This window comes from Sinocyclocheilus rhinocerous, unplaced genomic scaffold (genome assembly GCF_001515625.1).
Source record: "Sinocyclocheilus rhinocerous isolate Xijiao unplaced genomic scaffold, SAMN03320098_v1.1 scaffold502, whole genome shotgun sequence".
Lineage (NCBI taxonomy): Eukaryota > Metazoa > Chordata > Actinopteri > Cypriniformes > Cyprinidae > Sinocyclocheilus > Sinocyclocheilus rhinocerous.
In genome coordinates this window covers 830329-848473 of record NW_015641028.1, presented here as the reverse complement: position 1 = coordinate 848473, position 18145 = coordinate 830329, and the positions used below count along the sequence as shown (strand labels likewise).

The 18145-nt window shown below is 36.0% G+C and overlaps 1 protein-coding gene across 1 annotated transcript in view; it reads left to right on the top strand.

Annotated features, from left to right (window-relative positions):
* The window catches only part of LOC107754113 (voltage-dependent T-type calcium channel subunit alpha-1G-like), a 227200-nt gene that overhangs the window by 200033 nt on the left and 9022 nt on the right, over positions 1-18145 (top strand). Inside the window, exons 28-36 of the mRNA XM_016570435.1 lie at positions 779-912; positions 2539-2609; positions 4487-4565; positions 6460-6581; positions 6705-7130; positions 10162-10305; positions 12444-12566; positions 15629-15818; positions 15902-16071. Of these exons, the coding sequence (XP_016425921.1) occupies positions 779-912; positions 2539-2609; positions 4487-4565; positions 6460-6581; positions 6705-7130; positions 10162-10305; positions 12444-12566; positions 15629-15818; positions 15902-16071 (1459 nt within the window). The remainder of the gene's footprint in view (positions 1-778; positions 913-2538; positions 2610-4486; positions 4566-6459; positions 6582-6704; positions 7131-10161; positions 10306-12443; positions 12567-15628; positions 15819-15901; positions 16072-18145) is intronic.

Sequence of the window (18145 nt, the reverse complement as noted above, 5' to 3'; positions counted from 1 at the left end):
GGGTTGTTTGCACAAAATCGCTTTTCATTTTTGAAATTGTGTTGCACACTTTGCCTGGTGTATTTTTAAGGATATGTAAGGATAAGTCCTTTGAAGTCTGAGGAAATCATACTGTGATATTGAAGTGATTTTGAAAATTAGCACATTGGGCAATTTTATATTTCATTCTCTCTTTCAACAACAACAAAAAAAGAAACATGAAATTTCTCTCTTTAGTGGCAAAGAAAGCTGGTACAACAAATAAAGGATGCACTTAACAGTGGAGAATTATGGATAGTGTAATTTTACTTCATAAACCAGCTAAATGTGTAAGATTTTCTGGCAATCTGACAATTGTTCATCAACAGTATACAAAATGTATACTAAATAAATTGTAACATCAATGTAAACTATTTTTTAAATAAAACTTAAAAAAATAATTTAATTTAATTTAGAGTAAATAAATATGATTGAAATACAGTAAATTGTAACATTAACATAAACAATTTTTCTTAAATGAAAATGAATAATTTAATGTAATTAATTTCATTTAATCCAGTATAGATGAATACGATTGAAATATGTTGTAAAATCAACATAAAAGTAATAATAATCATAATAAAAAATGAAAACTTAAATATTGTTTTTATCCCAAGTAAATATAACATTCATGTGAGCACATCTTATAAATACGATCATTCTGACATGACTTGAAGGCAGCATTACTCTCTTTTATTTACTATTAATAATTAATATTTAATTGCTATTTATAACTAATGTAATGAGTGTCTTTACGCAGGTGGAACCAGTTGGATCTTGCCATTGTTCTGTTGTCTATTATGGGCATAACACTGGAAGAAATTGAGGTCAACGCTTCCCTTCCCATCAACCCCACCATCATTCGCATCATGAGGGTGCTGCGGATCGCTCGGGGTTTGTATTCTCTGCCTTCTTACCTTCCGTACCACCATGGTCCATTTTTCTTCCCTGCAAAAGTTTACACTCCTCAGCGCTCTGCCTGTTAGCCTCAGTAGATCAGACCCGGTTGTGTATGTCACCCTCGGGATCTCTGTTGTTTCACAGACTGCTCAGCAGAAGCCGTAGTCTGTTTAGAAAGAGTCCAGATGGCTGTAATGAGAAATTCAGTTCACACAGCCACTCTACTTATTTCTTACACACACACTCACAAGCTTATATGCTCACAACACACACAGTGTGGGAAGCTGGGGTGCTTGTCTACTTGGAAAGATTATTCTTCCTCTAATGAAAGAGCTGCTGGGTGAGTCTTTATTGATTATTCCCTCAACAGAGATGGCCAAGCAAACACAAAGGGTGTGTGTGTGTGTGTACGCATACGCAGCCTATTTCTTCCTGGACTCATTCAGACATTCCCATAATGAAAGTCCCAGGCATCATCCACTTATGGCCATGATTGCAATTAACCAAACCTCCACAGCAGCGTCTCTTCCATGGCTGAACGGCCTTGTCATCAACATCATTAAAGCTCCGTGTGTGTAGTGCACGACCCCAATAATAACATGCTCTGTGATCTGACCACTGTGAAAATTACATGAGAATTAGTTTCCACCGGCCATATTTAAAGAAAAAGTGCATCCAATATTTTTTGCTGTCTTTTCTATTAAAAGGTTGAGTCACAGTTTGAGGTTTTACTATTTTATTTTTTTACTCAAAGGCCACTTTGTCAATATTAGAAGTGTATTTTAGTTTTACTCCTATTTGTAATACATGAAATTTTTTATTTTTTATTTTTTTTGGGAAGAAGTTAGTACTTTAAGCAAATTAAATTGATAAAAAGTAAAAGTAATGATATGTATAATGATTTCTATTTCAAATAATTGCACAACTGTTTTTATCACAGATAGTAAGAAATATTCTTAAGCACCAAATCAGCATATTTAAATGATTTCTGAAGGATCATGTGACACTGAAGACTGGAGTAATGACTGCTGAAAATTCTGCTTTGGCATCACTGGAATAAATTACATTTTAAAATATATTACAATATTTTTTAAAATATTAAAATATTTAGTTTTAAATTGTAATATTTCACATATTTTTCTGTCATCTCACTTAATGTTAATCATTTAAAACATCAATAGTTAAATAAAACCGTTTTAGCAGATCTTTAAAATGAATATTCATTTTCATAATGTACATAATGTTGTGATGCTTACTAATTCACTTGTAGCATTTAAATAGCAGTTTTTTTTATTTATTTTATTTTTAATTTATAAAAAAAAGTGGTATGATTTTAATATTGACCATCTTTTGGCCATTACATGAAAACAATTATTAGCTTATCAGTATCAATCAGAATTTTAAAATCTGTGAATCCCTAGCCAATTCACACTGTACTGACAGACTTAAACTTTGCCTCATACCCTTTCAAATAATTGTTTAATTTTCACAAGTACGCTTGTACAATAGGTGCACTGGTAAACAAAAAGTGTATTTGAAATTGTATTCCTTTTATATTTGTATGTTTGAAATAGTCTTTTCATGTATATATTCAGTAAGCGGTCTCTCCTCTTCTTTCAGTGCTGAAGCTGCTCAAGATGGCCGTGGGAATGCGAGCTCTGCTAGACACTGTGATGCAGGCCCTGCCTCAGGTACTGCACCAAACTTTTGTCTGTCTCCTTCATTAAGTTCTGCTCTCCACTCATCCAGTGTATCCTGCGCGGCAAGAGAGTGTATTCCGGGCCCCGTTCGCCATTCTTCTGGGGCCCCTCTGCTCTCCACAGGCCTCATTTACATATTCAATCTGCCATTAAGAGGCCACAGCAGTGCAGATTGTCTCTAATGGGCTGCTTGGAGAATAGCAGAAATGACAGAAGCCAGAGAAGAAAATCTCCAGCGTGCGCATTCTTTGATAGCATCAGGCTCCACCGCCGCCTGCAGGGTTTTTGATTTGGAAACATGCCGCACCACAGGACACACTATTAATTCCAGTCTCTCCTTTAGCGCTCCTCATATATGCACTTAGATAATCAGACATGTAATTCTACTTTAACTAATTGTCACTAATTGAATTAGATCATGTTTAGCCGTCACCTGATCTCAGCATCACCTCCTAACGCCCTTTCACTCTGGCACTGTGACTTTTACACAGTTTGTTCTTTTGTATTAAAGTTGCTTTTTGTGGTTCTGGACTATTGATCTACTCTTCCGCAATTTGTGAGAGGTGATCCGTAACAGTGTTCTGAGATATCCTGCCAGATTGTGTCAGATTGATGCCCGTGTCTTGAATCACTGTGAATCCAGCCAGTGAAAAGTGCACTTAAGAGAGATTAGGGTGGGAAAATAGCCAGACTTACAAAAAGAAATGTCAGTGCAATCGGATTTGTCATCACATCTAATCTGATTATTTTTATTCCTTTCCGTTTTCCTCAAAATCATGCCTGATCCAGTCGTCTGTGATCACTCTGCATGATTGTTTTGCATGATTCTTCTCCTAATCCAACCGTGTGTAGGTGGGTTCTTCCTGTTATGCAGTAGCACATGAATATTACTGTGTTTCTAGATATCAGGGTATACTAGAGCAAGGTTCAGGCACTTAAAATAAATAAATGCATTATTATTATTATTATTATTATTATTATTATATTTTACACAATGGCAATAATTTAACAGGATGAACAAAGATCTAAAAGTTAGTCTTATTGTTGCTTATTGAGAGTTACTGTAGCTTACATGAGGGGGTCAATTTAAAATTAATTTGATATACTTAAATTGATTTGTTTATTTTAACCATCTTAAAACATTTTGATAATATCCTACTTTCTGTAATTTTATATAACAGAATTTAATATTTTGTAGGTCAGACAAACCAACTTGTACCAAAAAACATCACTGAATCATGTTAAATTATATAAAACAATATTCCCAATACATGTTTTGCTTGGGGGAAAAGGGAGAAAAAATGGCATAGTTATTAATATAATTATTAATTATTAAAATAAATAAATTCAATAAACTAAAAACATTTTCTTAATAAATAAATAAAAATCTCTTAAAGTGATGTGGAAATGTAGTGAAATTAATTAAAATTCACACCTATGTTTAATATATTGTGATGAATGAAAATAAATATGATTCCCATTTTTTAAAATGAATTATTATAATTTATCCAATATATTATGACATGTGATCGTGGCATGAAAATGTCCTGCATATTGACCCAGGGCTGAATAGATTTCAGGTTTTCTAATTAGTATATGACGATTTTATTTTTGGGCTCCTGACACTTCTTATTGATTGAAAGAAAGAGGGAATGGGATCAAAAACAAGATGCCACATTTGTCCTCTATGACCATGTCTGGAGCACATGCCTAACTACTGCTACAGTAAGCCACGACTTCGGCATAGTTTCATGACTCTCTCTTATTGGCTCCTCACAGGTGGTATTTCTAGGTCTGCCCTGTCAGTTTCCTTTGTGCTCCATGACAAACTCTCCTGGCTTTCTCTCCCTCACTCTCTCTCTCTACAGGTGGGGAATCTGGGTCTCCTCTTCATGTTGCTCTTCTTCATCTTCGCTGCTCTGGGAGTAGAGCTGTTTGGTGACCTGAGTAAGCATAACAAACACACATAAATAAGGACCATTTTTGCTCATGGTCTAATTCACTCAGACGCAAATGCTCCTAATTACACACACTCACACACACACACACACACACACACCCACACCTATGCATTCCTCAGGATCTTCCCATCTAGGTTTTATTTACACTGAAATGTAAATTACTTACATTCCCTAGAGAGTGCGTGACACTACTGCTTGGAGTCCAAAAACTAAAAAATTGAAATATGCTATATTGAAAATATTAAGTTAACTTTAACTAAACCCAGAGTTAAGAAGCCAAAATAACTTTGAGTGTCCCAAATAAAAGTCTTTCAAAGTATTTTTACCAGTTTTTTCAATATAAGTATCACAACAAAATTAATATACTACGTTACACGCTATTATAGGCCAGACGTAAATGCAACACTCAGTTTTATACTGTATGTTATGGGCTCCATCACTCTATTCATCAAGGGGACCTAAAAACTAATTTCATTCATTTATTTATTCCCTTTATGACGTTGATTACTCCACTGATGTCGTAACCCTCTAATCCTCTGATGCTACATGATTATGTTTTAAATTGTTTGATTTATTACTGTTTATTTGTTTTAAATTGCTGTGAGATCACTTTCACATATTTTAGAAAATTTGCCGTCCTTGTCTGTAAGGGCAAACCATAAATATGGTATCTGCAGGAGATTTTCTCTAAAATACGTGGCAGGACATTTGGCACCGGTTTACTGAATATAGCCTGCCGTGATTCATTGCAGCTCAGCACAATACCAGGGTTGATGTCATTTCCATTTCCAATCAGCCGACTCAAGATAAACATAGAGACTTCATAATTCATATCCAGCTTTACAATGCTGTCCAAGTTCAAAATATGGAGTCTGCTGGCTGAACTGAGATTGACTGTCTGCAAGGCAAACTTTTTTCTGTTTCTTCCCAAATAAGGATAAGTCAGGACTGGTCGATTAGCAGTCCACCAACTATATCGATCAGTGAGATTATTTTAGATAGATTTAAATGTTGGTCTATATACATATGTTGTGAGACTGCATAAAATGTGTAGTATTTCTTTTTTCCAACATGCTATTGGAAAATGCTATTTCATCAATAAATATATGGTAATTCAATTAATATAATTTGACACTTTGAATGTACATTTTGAACTTATTTCTTCTCGAGTTTCTAAAATTAAAATCAGGTCTCACCTTATATCGAATAACCTTAATAAACTGGTCTGGACTGCCAATAGTTTCTGCTTATGGTGATTTTGGAAAGTGCAGTTTGTAAATACATTGAAGTGCATGGTACCATCATGCCCAGATCAAAAGAGCTGCCTAAGCTCCTCAGAATGAAGGTTGTTGTGATTTAAGAGTTTGGAAAAAGATTTAAAGCCATTTTCAAGATGTTAAATGTCAATTATTTTGTAGTACATAATATAATCCACAAATGGAGAAAGTTTCAGAGTGCTTGCAATCTGTCTACATCTATATGCTCACATCAATCTTAAAAATAAAGTTTTTTTTTTTTTTGGCATCTGTGGTTCTATGAAGAACCTTTAACATCCATTGAACCTTTTCATTGTACAAAAGTTTCTTTATAGTCGATAAAGGTTCTATAAAAGTATTCCAATTTTATTTGCCCAAAGAAAACAATGGTTGTTTTAAGAACTGATCACTGAAAGGTTCTTTGGGGAACCTAAAATTGTGTTGCTGTGATCCCGATTTTTGAATATTTACTGTATATCTGAAAGTGTGTGTTAAAAATGAACCAACTTTTCATTAAGTGGATAATTAAATAAAATTTTCACTTTTTCACAGCACTGAAAATATGCAGATTTGCGCATTCCCAGACCATGTACCTCAGACTATGACATTTTGTTTCTGTCCCAGTATGTGATGAGCTGCACCCCTGTGAAGGTCTTGGCCGTTATGCCACGTTCAAGAATTTTGGCATGGCTTTCCTCCTGTTGTTCCGTGTATCCACCGGGGACAACTGGAATGGCATTATGAAGGTGGGACAGTGAAATTCATGGTGAATTTCAATGATCCACATGGTTATATTTTAAATGCTTTGCATTTTTGCAACCTATTCACCTCTCATTTTTACTCTCTGTGGCTGTGCATCTACGTTGCAGGACACGCTCAGAGACTGCTCCCAAGACACGGGCATCTGCTACAACACGGTGGTGTCCCCCATTTACTTTGTGTCCTTTGTACTGACGGCCCAGTTTGTGCTGGTCAATGTGGTGATTGCTGTGCTCATGAAGCACCTGGAGGAAAGCAACAAAGAGGCTAAGGAGGAGGCTGAGCTAGAAGCTGAGATGGAGCTGGAGTTGGAGGCTGTGGGTGGAGATGGAGGAATATCCCGAGGACACATGCCACCTCTGGGACATAGTGATGTAGGTGGACAAGGAGGGTCGCCTTGGATCTCAAGAGACTCTCGAGACATGTCGGGACCTCTTTACCCCACAGACAGCCCACCTGCAGACATACGCAGGGACTCTGAAGATCACATAAAGACAGATCCTGATCCTCCTCATAATTTGGATCCGCCATTAGAGGTGAGTGGGTGTGAGGTCAGTGGTGTGTACCTTCAATGGTGTCGTTTCCAGGCTCAACACATGAGCCAGACTATATGCTAACTGGTTTAAGCTGCTTATGACCACATCAGGTCAGCTAGAAACCAGCCACTATCTTAAGCAGGTTTCAGCAGGGGTGTCCAGCTTGCTTTCATTTTGCTGAAACTTTTGAATAGAATGCTACAGAGATTACGTATTTTTGTAGGCCAAAACTTGGGAACTAAGTTTAAAAAAAATTTAAATGGGTTTTTGCCTGAAATAAGGTCTGTGGGTTAGCACAATATTAATATATTGCCATGTTATATTCTATGACATAAAATACATCAGTAATACCCCCTTGTAAACTTGGAAAAGGCAGTTGCTAACAAGTGGCTAAATGTGGAACAAACATCACACTGAACAAGTAAACTCATCACTCAGGTTTTCACAGCTTTGTTTATAATCACACTTTTGCAAACTATTCTTACATAAACTTTCAGTTTTTTTTTTTTAATTATTATTAAATAAAGACTGAACGAGTTGTCAGAAGATTAGTGATGGTGTGACCATGGTGTAGTTTGTTTATAGTTTATATTTCTTTTCACTTCTGGCGATTGTATGTAGGTTTCAAAATTCATTAAATTATGTTTATTTGTGAAGGTTATCATGATGAACAAAACATGTAGGAATCATAAACCTTTTTTGGTCACAGAGCTTATTTTCTGCAATAATCCTTAAGCCAGTAGAAAATTCTTTCTGGTTTTTGTCAAGGAAACCAGGGTGATGCTAACTTCTGGGTTGGCCTACAAAAATACATCATCACTGCACTCTATTATCAAAATCCAATATACTGCTAGACAACATACCATATGCTTCCATAGATGTCTGAACCCACATACGTCACTGATGCACATTAAAAGAATGTTTCTGGTTCAATTAGACGTAAGCATCTGCTGTATACTTTCCATTACCACTGAAAATAATATTGTCCTTAAAACAAACACAAGTCTTGTTTACAGCAGTGCACTTGCAGAGGAAGTCGATAGAGTAAGGAAAAAAAAAAAAAAAAAAGTCCAGCTCATAGTTGGTTAAAGCATTTGTATCAGTGCATTCATATATAAATTTGTCTAAACAAAATGTGAGTTATTTGATATGCAAGTTGTTTTTTAGCAGTGGGACTACTGAGATTTTGGTTCTGCATTACCAATCTAATTCCTGTGGATTTGTCTCTATGTGAAAAGTCCCTTTTTGGAATTATTGCACGTATCATCTGAAAATTGCAGGGTTTTCTGGCTTTATATGGTCATGAGAGGAACTCTGCATAGAAGAAGATGGTAAACAATTTTGTTGCTCTAGTCGTGTAAACACGTATAATGTTTAAGCCTTGTAGTCCTACGCACAACATTGTGTGCTTCAAAATGTATTTCAGTGCAACGCAGTGCCCCATTGACTTCTGTTCAAGTGCATAATTGTAAACATGATTTTTCTTTAATCATAGTAAAGTTATTTTCTGTGATAAACAACACCTCACACATTAAAAATGAAAATGTAATTTCAAAATGTCATTATTTACTCATCTTGTATGTTGTTTTTAAACCTGTATGACTTGTCCTTCTGTGAAAAAAAAACAAAAAACTTCACTATTAACTAAGAGTATTCCCCTCAAGAAATTTCTTATTTGCTGCTTATTGATCTTAAGTTAGGTAGTTGTGGTAGTAGTTAGTTATTGGGTAGGGTTAAGGGATATAGAATATGGTCACGCAGAATAAGGCAATAATAAGCAGCCAATATGCTAGTAATATGCATGCTAATTAAGCAACTAATTAACAGTGAAAAGTTCCTTACAATAGTTATTACCAATATTCTTCAGAATATCTTTTGTGTTTCACACATGACATGAGGGTGAGAAAATTGTCAAAATTCTCATTTTTGGCTGAACCCTTGAACTTGTTATTCTGAACATTCTTTTAAAAACATAATATATGATATGAATATCTTTATTTTGCACAATATACAAAATATGCAGTATTTTTTTTCCACATTGGTTATCACCAGTGTCCAACTAACAATTAACTGTTTATTAGTTCAAAAATCAATGCAGATTTAGTATTTGCCAGGGCTTTCAGATCATTATTAACATGCATTTAGGTTTACTAAAAAGGCATGTTTTAAAACACGGGACTGTTATTTTTAAAGTGGGGAAGTCCATCAGTTTCTGTTATTGTCATATGGAGATGTGACTGTTGTTTGCTCCTCATAAACTTAGTGGTCGGAGGTCAGACTGATGCCATGGGAAAGTAGTGATACAGACCTCTTCTTTTTTTAATGTAGGCTGGCTATTTCCAGAATACCAGCCATTTTTTTAAGTTAACAATGACATTATCCCTCCAGCTCTCTTCTGAAGTGTGGCCGTGTCGAAATGTTTTGCTCATCGTCAGGGCAAATGTTCATAGAGCTCTAGTTCCCCCTTGTGGATGTCAGTGGTAGTATCAAACGTTTTTCCTGAGAGCAATGTATCTTTGTAAGTTCAGAGCCCAATACTACATCTGATCAGCACATAATGAATTGTACTACTGATTTAACTAAGAAATGCATCTTTGCTAAACTGGTTTAAACGATCAGTTCACTTAAAATTTCAAATTCTGTCATTTAATCACTGTCATGTTGTTGCAAACCTGTATGTCTTTATTCTGAGGAACAGAAGTCCATGGTTAAGAATGTCAATGTCAACTTTTGTGTTCCATGGAAGAAAGACAGTCAATAACGTGGGTGACTAAATGACGACATCTTAATTTTTGGGTGAACTGTTCCTTTAAATGAATTCTGAGTAGCTTGTTTATCCTTTTGTAAATCTCTCTTCTGGCTGCTTGTGTTATAGTCTACAAACTTCTCTCCTTCCTTCATTTCTCTTCTGTTTTTTCTCTGTGTAATGTCATTCACGTCACCCCTGGTCATCTCCTCTGCCTCTGTCTCTGTCTGTTCTCTTTCTCTCTCTTCGTCATTCATCCTGTCTGCCACATGCTGGGGCTTTTAGCGGAGGCCTATGTTTGACTCAGTTTCCCTGGTGATCCAGGGCTCATTGGAAGGAGAGCTCAGCCTCATGGACAACCTATCTGGCTCCATCTGCCACTACTACGCTCTGCCCCCCCTTCCCAGCAAGCACTTCACTGAGAAACAGGTCAATGGCATCCCCATTTACCCAGCTTTGCCTTGTACCACACTCCTCTGCCTGTCTCCTTCCCTTCTTCTCTCCCTCCTTTTCTCTCTCTGGACCACTTAAACTTATATAATAGCACCAAAGTTTCTGTGTGTCAGTTACAAAACCACCTCTGCACTCTGGGATTTCCAGAACTCTTTAGAAGGCAAGGACTTGGTTCTGCTCCAGTAAAATCCATTTGTTGAAGTGTACTTATTTCCTGATCCCATAAGAGTGACACAGTTTTGCAAAATTGTGTGAACTTTGTGCCTCGTTCCAAAGATCATTAATACCCAAAAAAGTGATGGACTCATCAGGCTGAAGTCGAAGAGGTAATGTGTGGATCGATAAAGAGCTGGACCGCTGTTGAATTATGCAGGGAAATCTACTTTGGTCTGTTTCACATTGAAATATTTCATTACATTGCATTAGCATTGCAAAATGGAGGCTTCTAAAAGCTTTTTTTTTTAAATGTAATTGGAGAATCTGTAATCTGTCTTTATGGAAATAGCTGGCGCTTTTATTTTGACGACTTTGCAAAAAGTTGTTCCAGCCCAAACTCTCAGGGACAATTAGACGATGCAGCATGCAGGATTTCACCTGCTGACGTTTGAGGATTTATAAGAGACTGCACATTATTTCTCTTTAAACGTAACCGAGTTTGACCTTTTGTTTCTGATCTAACTTTAATATCTGAGGACTGTTAAACTTCAGGATATCCATCATGGCTACTGAAGGAAGGTTATATGCATCCTGTCAGCTGACACTGGAGGGTGTTTCCATCAATTCTGAATTAAACAACTGGCTCTCTTTTAGTTCATGGGTGTTCATTTGAATTGGAAGTTGAATTGGAATATGAATATGAAGAATTATAGTATTTAATTTCAAAGAAATTCAACCCAAATTGAATATTTATCTGTCTGTGTGTCTATTTATCTGGTCTATAAACCTGCAATACTTTTAAACAAAGCTTTGTCAAGCCAACGTTAAAAGTTTGTCTTGACAAACTGTTCTTTCCTACTTAAAAATTGCAGTTATATGCAGTGTTGGGGAAAGTTACTTTTAAAAGTAATGCATTACAATATTGCATTACTCCATAAAAAAGTAACTAATTACGTTACTTAGTTACTTTTTATGGAAAGTAATGCGTTACGTTACTTTTGCGTTACTTTTTAAATCTGCACAGGGCTTGCTTGTTTGTTTTTAAAATAAAAAAGTTATATTTTTGGCAAATATAAAAGCCTCTTCACACCAAAAGTGAAATGAATAAGCCGCAGGCTGAAGGAAATGTAAATTTTCGTCCGTACAGTAGAATGCAGAAGAAGAAATTTAAACACACTTCAGCAATTAAAAAAAGACACAAATGTTTGTCTAGAGTAATTTGTGATTATTAGTACGGTTGAACTGGATCATCGAAGGTCAGAAGCAAAGACATTGGTTAATAGAATGGGATTAAATACATAAAGGATATTTGTCTTGTTTAACATTTAATTATTGCATGTTTGTGTCAAATTTTGAGTTGCATTATTTTTATTCATTTTGAGGAATACTGAATCTGTGTTTTTTTTTTTGTGAGTGAGATGAATTAATGCATATTCATATTTGTTTTAGAACTACAATAACATCTTCTGATTTCTCTCATCATGGGGACAGAAGAGCTGTCAATCAATAAATTGGGAAAAAAAGTAACTTGCGTTACTTATTTGAAAAAGTAACTCAGATATTCTCTTGTAAATTAAGAAGTAATGCGTTACTTTACAAGTTACTTGAAAAAAGTAATCTGATTACGTAACTCGCGTTACTTGTAATGCGTTACCCCCAACACTGGTTATATGAATTTCTTTGAATTTGAACTATTCTTCATTACATTGAGATTTGAATTGCAATTCTCCATCCTGTTTGCTACATCATTCAGGGATTGGAATTTAAAATACTTTCTCAGTCCAAATTTGAATGGAGCACAACTCTGATTTCCACCCACTGAACTGCAATGAACTGACTTCACCAAATTTAGCTGTATTAATTTACTTGCACTAACCTGTGTGATTGTTTGTGCGTGTCTTCTAGCTATGCATGTGCTGTTTGCCCGTCTCACTCTTGGCTCGTCTCTTCTTCTTTAGATTCCTCTAGCCGAGATGGAGGCTCTGTCTCTGGCGTCGGAGAAATCTTGGTCCTTAGCTCTGACGGATGACTCTGTCCCAGATGATTTTAACCCCCTCTTACTAACCAGTCAGGAGTGCAATGTATTTAACAGTAGAGCAACGTTCATTTTCCACTCCTGCCTCTCAGCCTTACACTGCTTCCAAAGACATCTGCCCTCTCCACCCTGCTTCAGTATCTGACCCTGAATACTTTAGCCCTAGATCTTTTGGCCCTATAATAGATTTCCTCAGTTCAATGTTTTAAGCTAGTTACAGCACAGTTTTAGCTAAATGTTCTTCAGAGTGGCACCTTGAAGGTCCCCTTGGTTTCTTGTGGTACCTGACAAAGTTGAGTTACAGAGCTAAAAGTGTCAAATCATAGTGACACTACTAACCTAACAACTAAATTTTACTGTAGCTGCTTTCAAATAAATGCAGGTTTTCCAGTGCTAAACAGTTTTTCTAGAAAGCATCAGCTGACAAAATGAATAGTATATCAGTATACTTTTTGCTTACATACACTATAGTTCAAAAGTGTTTTTTTTTTTTTTTGAAAGAAGTGTCTAATGCTCACCAAGGCTGCATTATTGTTATTATTATTATTATAAAAAATACAAAAAAGAACACAGTGAAATACAATTTATATAATAGTTTTTCTATTCTAATGTATTTTAAAATGTAATGTAAAATGTAATGTCTTCAGTGTCACATAATTGTTCAGAAATCACTGTAATATGCTGATTTGATGCTCATGTAACACTTATGATGTTAAACTCTTTCCTTCAGGATTATTTGATAAAAAGAAAATTCAAAAGAACATCATTTATTTGAAATACTGTACAGATCTTTACCATTATAATGGATCATCCTTGGCTGAATAAAAGTAATATCATCTTTAGAAAAATCAAACTGACCCCAAAGATTTGAATGGTAGTGTACATTAAATATAAATAAAATGGTCCCACTTTATATTGTGGCCCTAAAACCTGTGTACTTACATAGTAACTAGATGTGTACATAGTATGTAACCACAGTGTAAGTACACATTGGTACATAGTATCTACAGCTGTAATGTTTGTGTAACTACACGCATGTAACAGCCTACTGAATGGTATGTGTAAATACAAATGTGTAACAGGACATTGGTAACAACACTTTTTGGTAATGAAAGTACAAATGTGTAACAGGACTAACAGCACTTTTTGGTAAATAAATTGTTACACTTTATATTAAGTAAACAATTCCTATGGATTTGATATAGAATTCAGCAAATAATATAATATAAAAATTCTATAATATAATATAATTAACCCTAAGTTAGCTACTTTCTTGCAGTAGCTTGTAGTTTAACAAACTATTAGTACTTCAAGAGAGCAGTCTGACTGTAGTTTAGCTACTTTATAATAGGAGTAGCTTGTATATTGACAAACTAGTTTGCAAGCTTCCCTAACACTGGTGCATCCTCTCTACATGTGTAACCTAATTAAGTACCTGCCGTGCCAGGGCTGTATGATTAATTTATACCAAAACTATGCCAGTAATCTGTTTTCTGACACTTGGTCTGATGAATTTGTAAAAGTAGAGCATCTTCATCATTATCACTTTATGCAGAGCTGAGAGGCGAGTGCGTTTGGAAGCTTGGGGGTTTCTAACCATCCGCTCCTCTCTTTCTCTTTCTCTCTTTCCCTCTCTCTGTACATTTCGCACCAGCCTGGTGTTTGTATGGTCCAGTCCAGTCCAGTAGAGTAGTATTTACTGCCTGTCAATCTGCTCCTTTCCTGTCTGGGTTCTGCAGCTATCTCCCCGTTCTTCCTCCCATACGTCTAAATGTCTAAAGGCCATTTCTAAACCTCTTCCCCATCTAGTCTCTTCATACTTTTTAGATGTTCCTGTTTGCATCCTCAATCTATCTGTCTGCATATCTACCTGTGTCTCTTTGTTTTTGTTTCATGATTTTATCTCTGTCTTATCTTTTGTGTATTAAAAGTGAAGTTTCTCCCTAGTACCATGCTTCTTGAAAGAATATAGGAGTGTGGTATGGGGTCGGCTTCTGCTGTCTGCCAGCTACAGTAGTACAGGCTCTGGGCGCAGCTTCTGAAGGGAGGAGGCTGATGGTTTCTGTCACCTCGCAACTGAATTCATATTCATTGTCTCAGAAATATGCCCATAGATCCATAAATAATTTACACATAGCATTTCTCAGATGAGTGAGATCTAGATCCAGCCTGTTCTCATTTTTCTGTTGTATTTATGTGGATGAAAAAAGGCAAACAAATGTGCACTGAAATGTGCATAACTTCATAATGTCCATAAAGCAGGTTAAAAATAGCACCATAAATCTAAATGGGTATGTATATGTTACCCACAAAGATTGATTATAAACAATGCAGTGGAAAGGGAGCAAATGTACTCAAAACACATTTAATCACAAATAATGATCAGAATATAATAGAGAAATATTAACAAAACAAATGAAATTTGTGTGTAAGAATATGTGGACTTGCATGAGTGTTATTTCAAGGAAAAATTCACCATAAATTAAAAAAAGTCCAGTTGTTATTTAATATTACTGTAATTACTATTGTTTACTAATCTCACCTCATTCCAATTTTTTTTTCCATAAAAATTAGAAATTCTGAAGAGTGTTACTTCAAAAAAGGACACAAAAACACCAAAAAATTATCATAAATTTGGTTCTTGAGACTCATTTAACAGACCAAAATTTCCAAACGGAGTATGTCTTATTCAATCGGATTCATGAATCATTCAGTTTTGTGAACTGAATGAGACAATTCATTAAAAAGAAATTACTAAAAAAATGATTGATAGCAAATATTCATACTTTCAGTCATCTGTAATTTAAATGTATATACAGTATACAATACATGGATATGAAAAAAATTCATAAAATGTGCATATTCATATAAGAAATATGCATTTGCACTTACGCAACATGATTTATGAGAACATGTTTCTTGATCAGTCTCCTCCCTACGTCTAGTGCGCAGTAATGTTTGCCTTTCATTGTATGCTAACCAGTCCAGCTTCTATGTATTAGGTACAATGTGTGTGCGTGTGCGTCCATGTGTTCATAAGGGCCCCTGATGCTCCAAACACAAGTACCAGCTCTCACCTTGACTTGCATCTCTTTTAATGCCTCTCAGACCACAGCTCCAGCAGATCCCCCAGACCCCCAGCAGCCAGACGAGCAAACGGATGAGCACTTACTGTACGTGAAGAAGACCTCAGTGGGCCGTACGCATTCTCTGCCCAATGACAGCTACATGTTCCTGCCGCTGCAGCCCAACTCAACCCACAGTACCCACACAACCTCACCTCAACTCGCTCAGACTGGTAGAGCACTGCAATTTATTTCTGAATTTGTTTAAAATGCAGATGTAATATGAAATGTAATAGAAAAATGTCTCCTCACACAGGGTCTACAGGCTCTATCCAGTCTCAAACAGAAGAACCCACACTGCACTTGACTGTGCCCACTGATCTGTTCAGACCGATCAGTCCTCATAGCTTATCAGATTCAGAGAGCATCCCACGAATCCCCCCACCTCGCCGGGCACACTCTCTCTCACGAACCCTACGCAGACAGGTGAGCTCAGGTTCAGTCTTCTCAGTCCTTTCACTGCTTCCTTTGAAATGTGTTTTGCTTACAGAGTCTATTTCTATTTTCACATGTTAATGCACTCTGGTTTTGTTGATTGCACATAGTAGTAGCTCTGTTCCAAACCTTATTGAGCTGCCTCGATACATACAGTATTTTTTATATATATTCAACTTGTGTACAAAAAAGTACACAAAAGTTCAAAAATTTGGGGTCAGTAAGTTTATTATTTTTTTTTTTAATGTCTCTATAGCTCACCAAGGCTGCATTTATTTGATCAATAATCTAAGTAAAAGTAAGAGTAAAAGTAGTAATATTGTAGAATACTATTACAATTTATAATAACAGTTATGGGTGGGCAATATACCGGTAGACACAAATAAACCAAATTTTGGACTATCGTCTCAAAACCCTCATGTGACGATGCTGTGCTACGTGCTCACAAAAACTTGCGCTTGCACACGTTTTTAAGGATTGTGGTTTAAAAACAAGTGGTTTTAAGCCGTTGAAATGCAATCTGCAGCGAAAGAGAACATATTTCGCTATATGCGCGGCTTGCGCGCACTGTCGGAGAGACGTGTGCACGTGAATTTTTATTCATATGTATAGTTATTTTTGCCGCTTTATAGGCCTTGAATAGTTCAATACACACATGTATGTGTCAAAATGTCCATCTTTGCAAGTATCCTCGTAAACACAGTCATTTAGGTCTTAAGTGAAAGTAAACAGCTGAGAAAGAAAATACATGTGTAACAGTATATTGCATCCGGATGTTCGATCTTAAATGGGAAGCTGCCTGTTATTCCTCCTGTCTGTCATTGTTAATCAAACAGCAGTGAGAGAAAATCTCTTGACTAAATCACTTTATTTATTGTAGTTTTTTGTAGTTGTAGTTTTATGTCCTGTTGCTTGTAATTAGTTACTTATCTTCAGTTATCTTGAGTTTTTCTCTTTCTTTTCTTTTTTTTTAGGCTTGTATTAGTTTTTTTCTGTGATATTGACAGTAGTGACAAGAATTATGAAAATTCTATGGTATCAAAAACTGATATCATAAAAACCTTATTAAAGAGCAAATAACTATATCGTGATTAGGGATGGGTATCGTTAAGGTTTTAATGGTATTACTACTCTTACCGATACTGCTTATCGATTCGGTATATTAACGGTATTCTTATCAGTACTTTTTGTTTCATATTCCTCCGCGTGAGCGCGATCTCGCTTCTGAATTGCGAATAGCAAAAATGCATCATAGACAAATGTTTGAAAAACAGCTGGTGACTCTGGTGAGATAGAATTTGCAAGATAATGTATATATAGCAATAATAAATGTATGTGTGTTTCATTAATTTCTCCAGTACCGATAGCAGAACCGTTAACGTCAGAGCTTATCGATACTCCGGTCTTTCATAATTTAGCCCCGGGACCGATTAAATACCGGGTTTCGGTACCCATCCCTAATCGTGATATATATATAGTTCAGTCATGAAACTCTAGATTGTGCAGGCTGACAGGTTGTTAATGTAACTGATGATATTCAGAGAGTTAAACGACTTGGCACAAGCTGATTGGTTCATGCTGCATATGCAGCCAATGAGCTTACTGCCTTGCATTTATATGGCTGGCTTGCATTCACTAGAGATTCCTGCAGCGCGCTTTCAGAGTTTCTCTGAAACTAAACAGCTAAAATAAGTAAACGGTCTTCACTCTGATTCAGTGGATTATTGCGTTCGTCAGATTTACATTTTTAAACTAGAAAACATACAAGTTGTAAAACTACGCACAGGTTATTCGTGTGAGGAGTAATTACTAACGTGTCTTGTTCATATAACAGCAATAGCATTAGCAGCAGCAGCAAGCAGTTTTATGGAACGATTTTCCGGACAATTTTCAAATAGAATAGCAAATTGTATTTTCAATTGCGTTTTCAATATGTGGACGCATAAATTGTGACCTAATCCAAATGCAATTGCAAATCCTGCATTACCGTTTGCATTTTCGCTTTCGCGAACGCACAGTGACTGCCAAATTTCAAATGAAAAAGCAAAGTCCATTTGCAACTGTA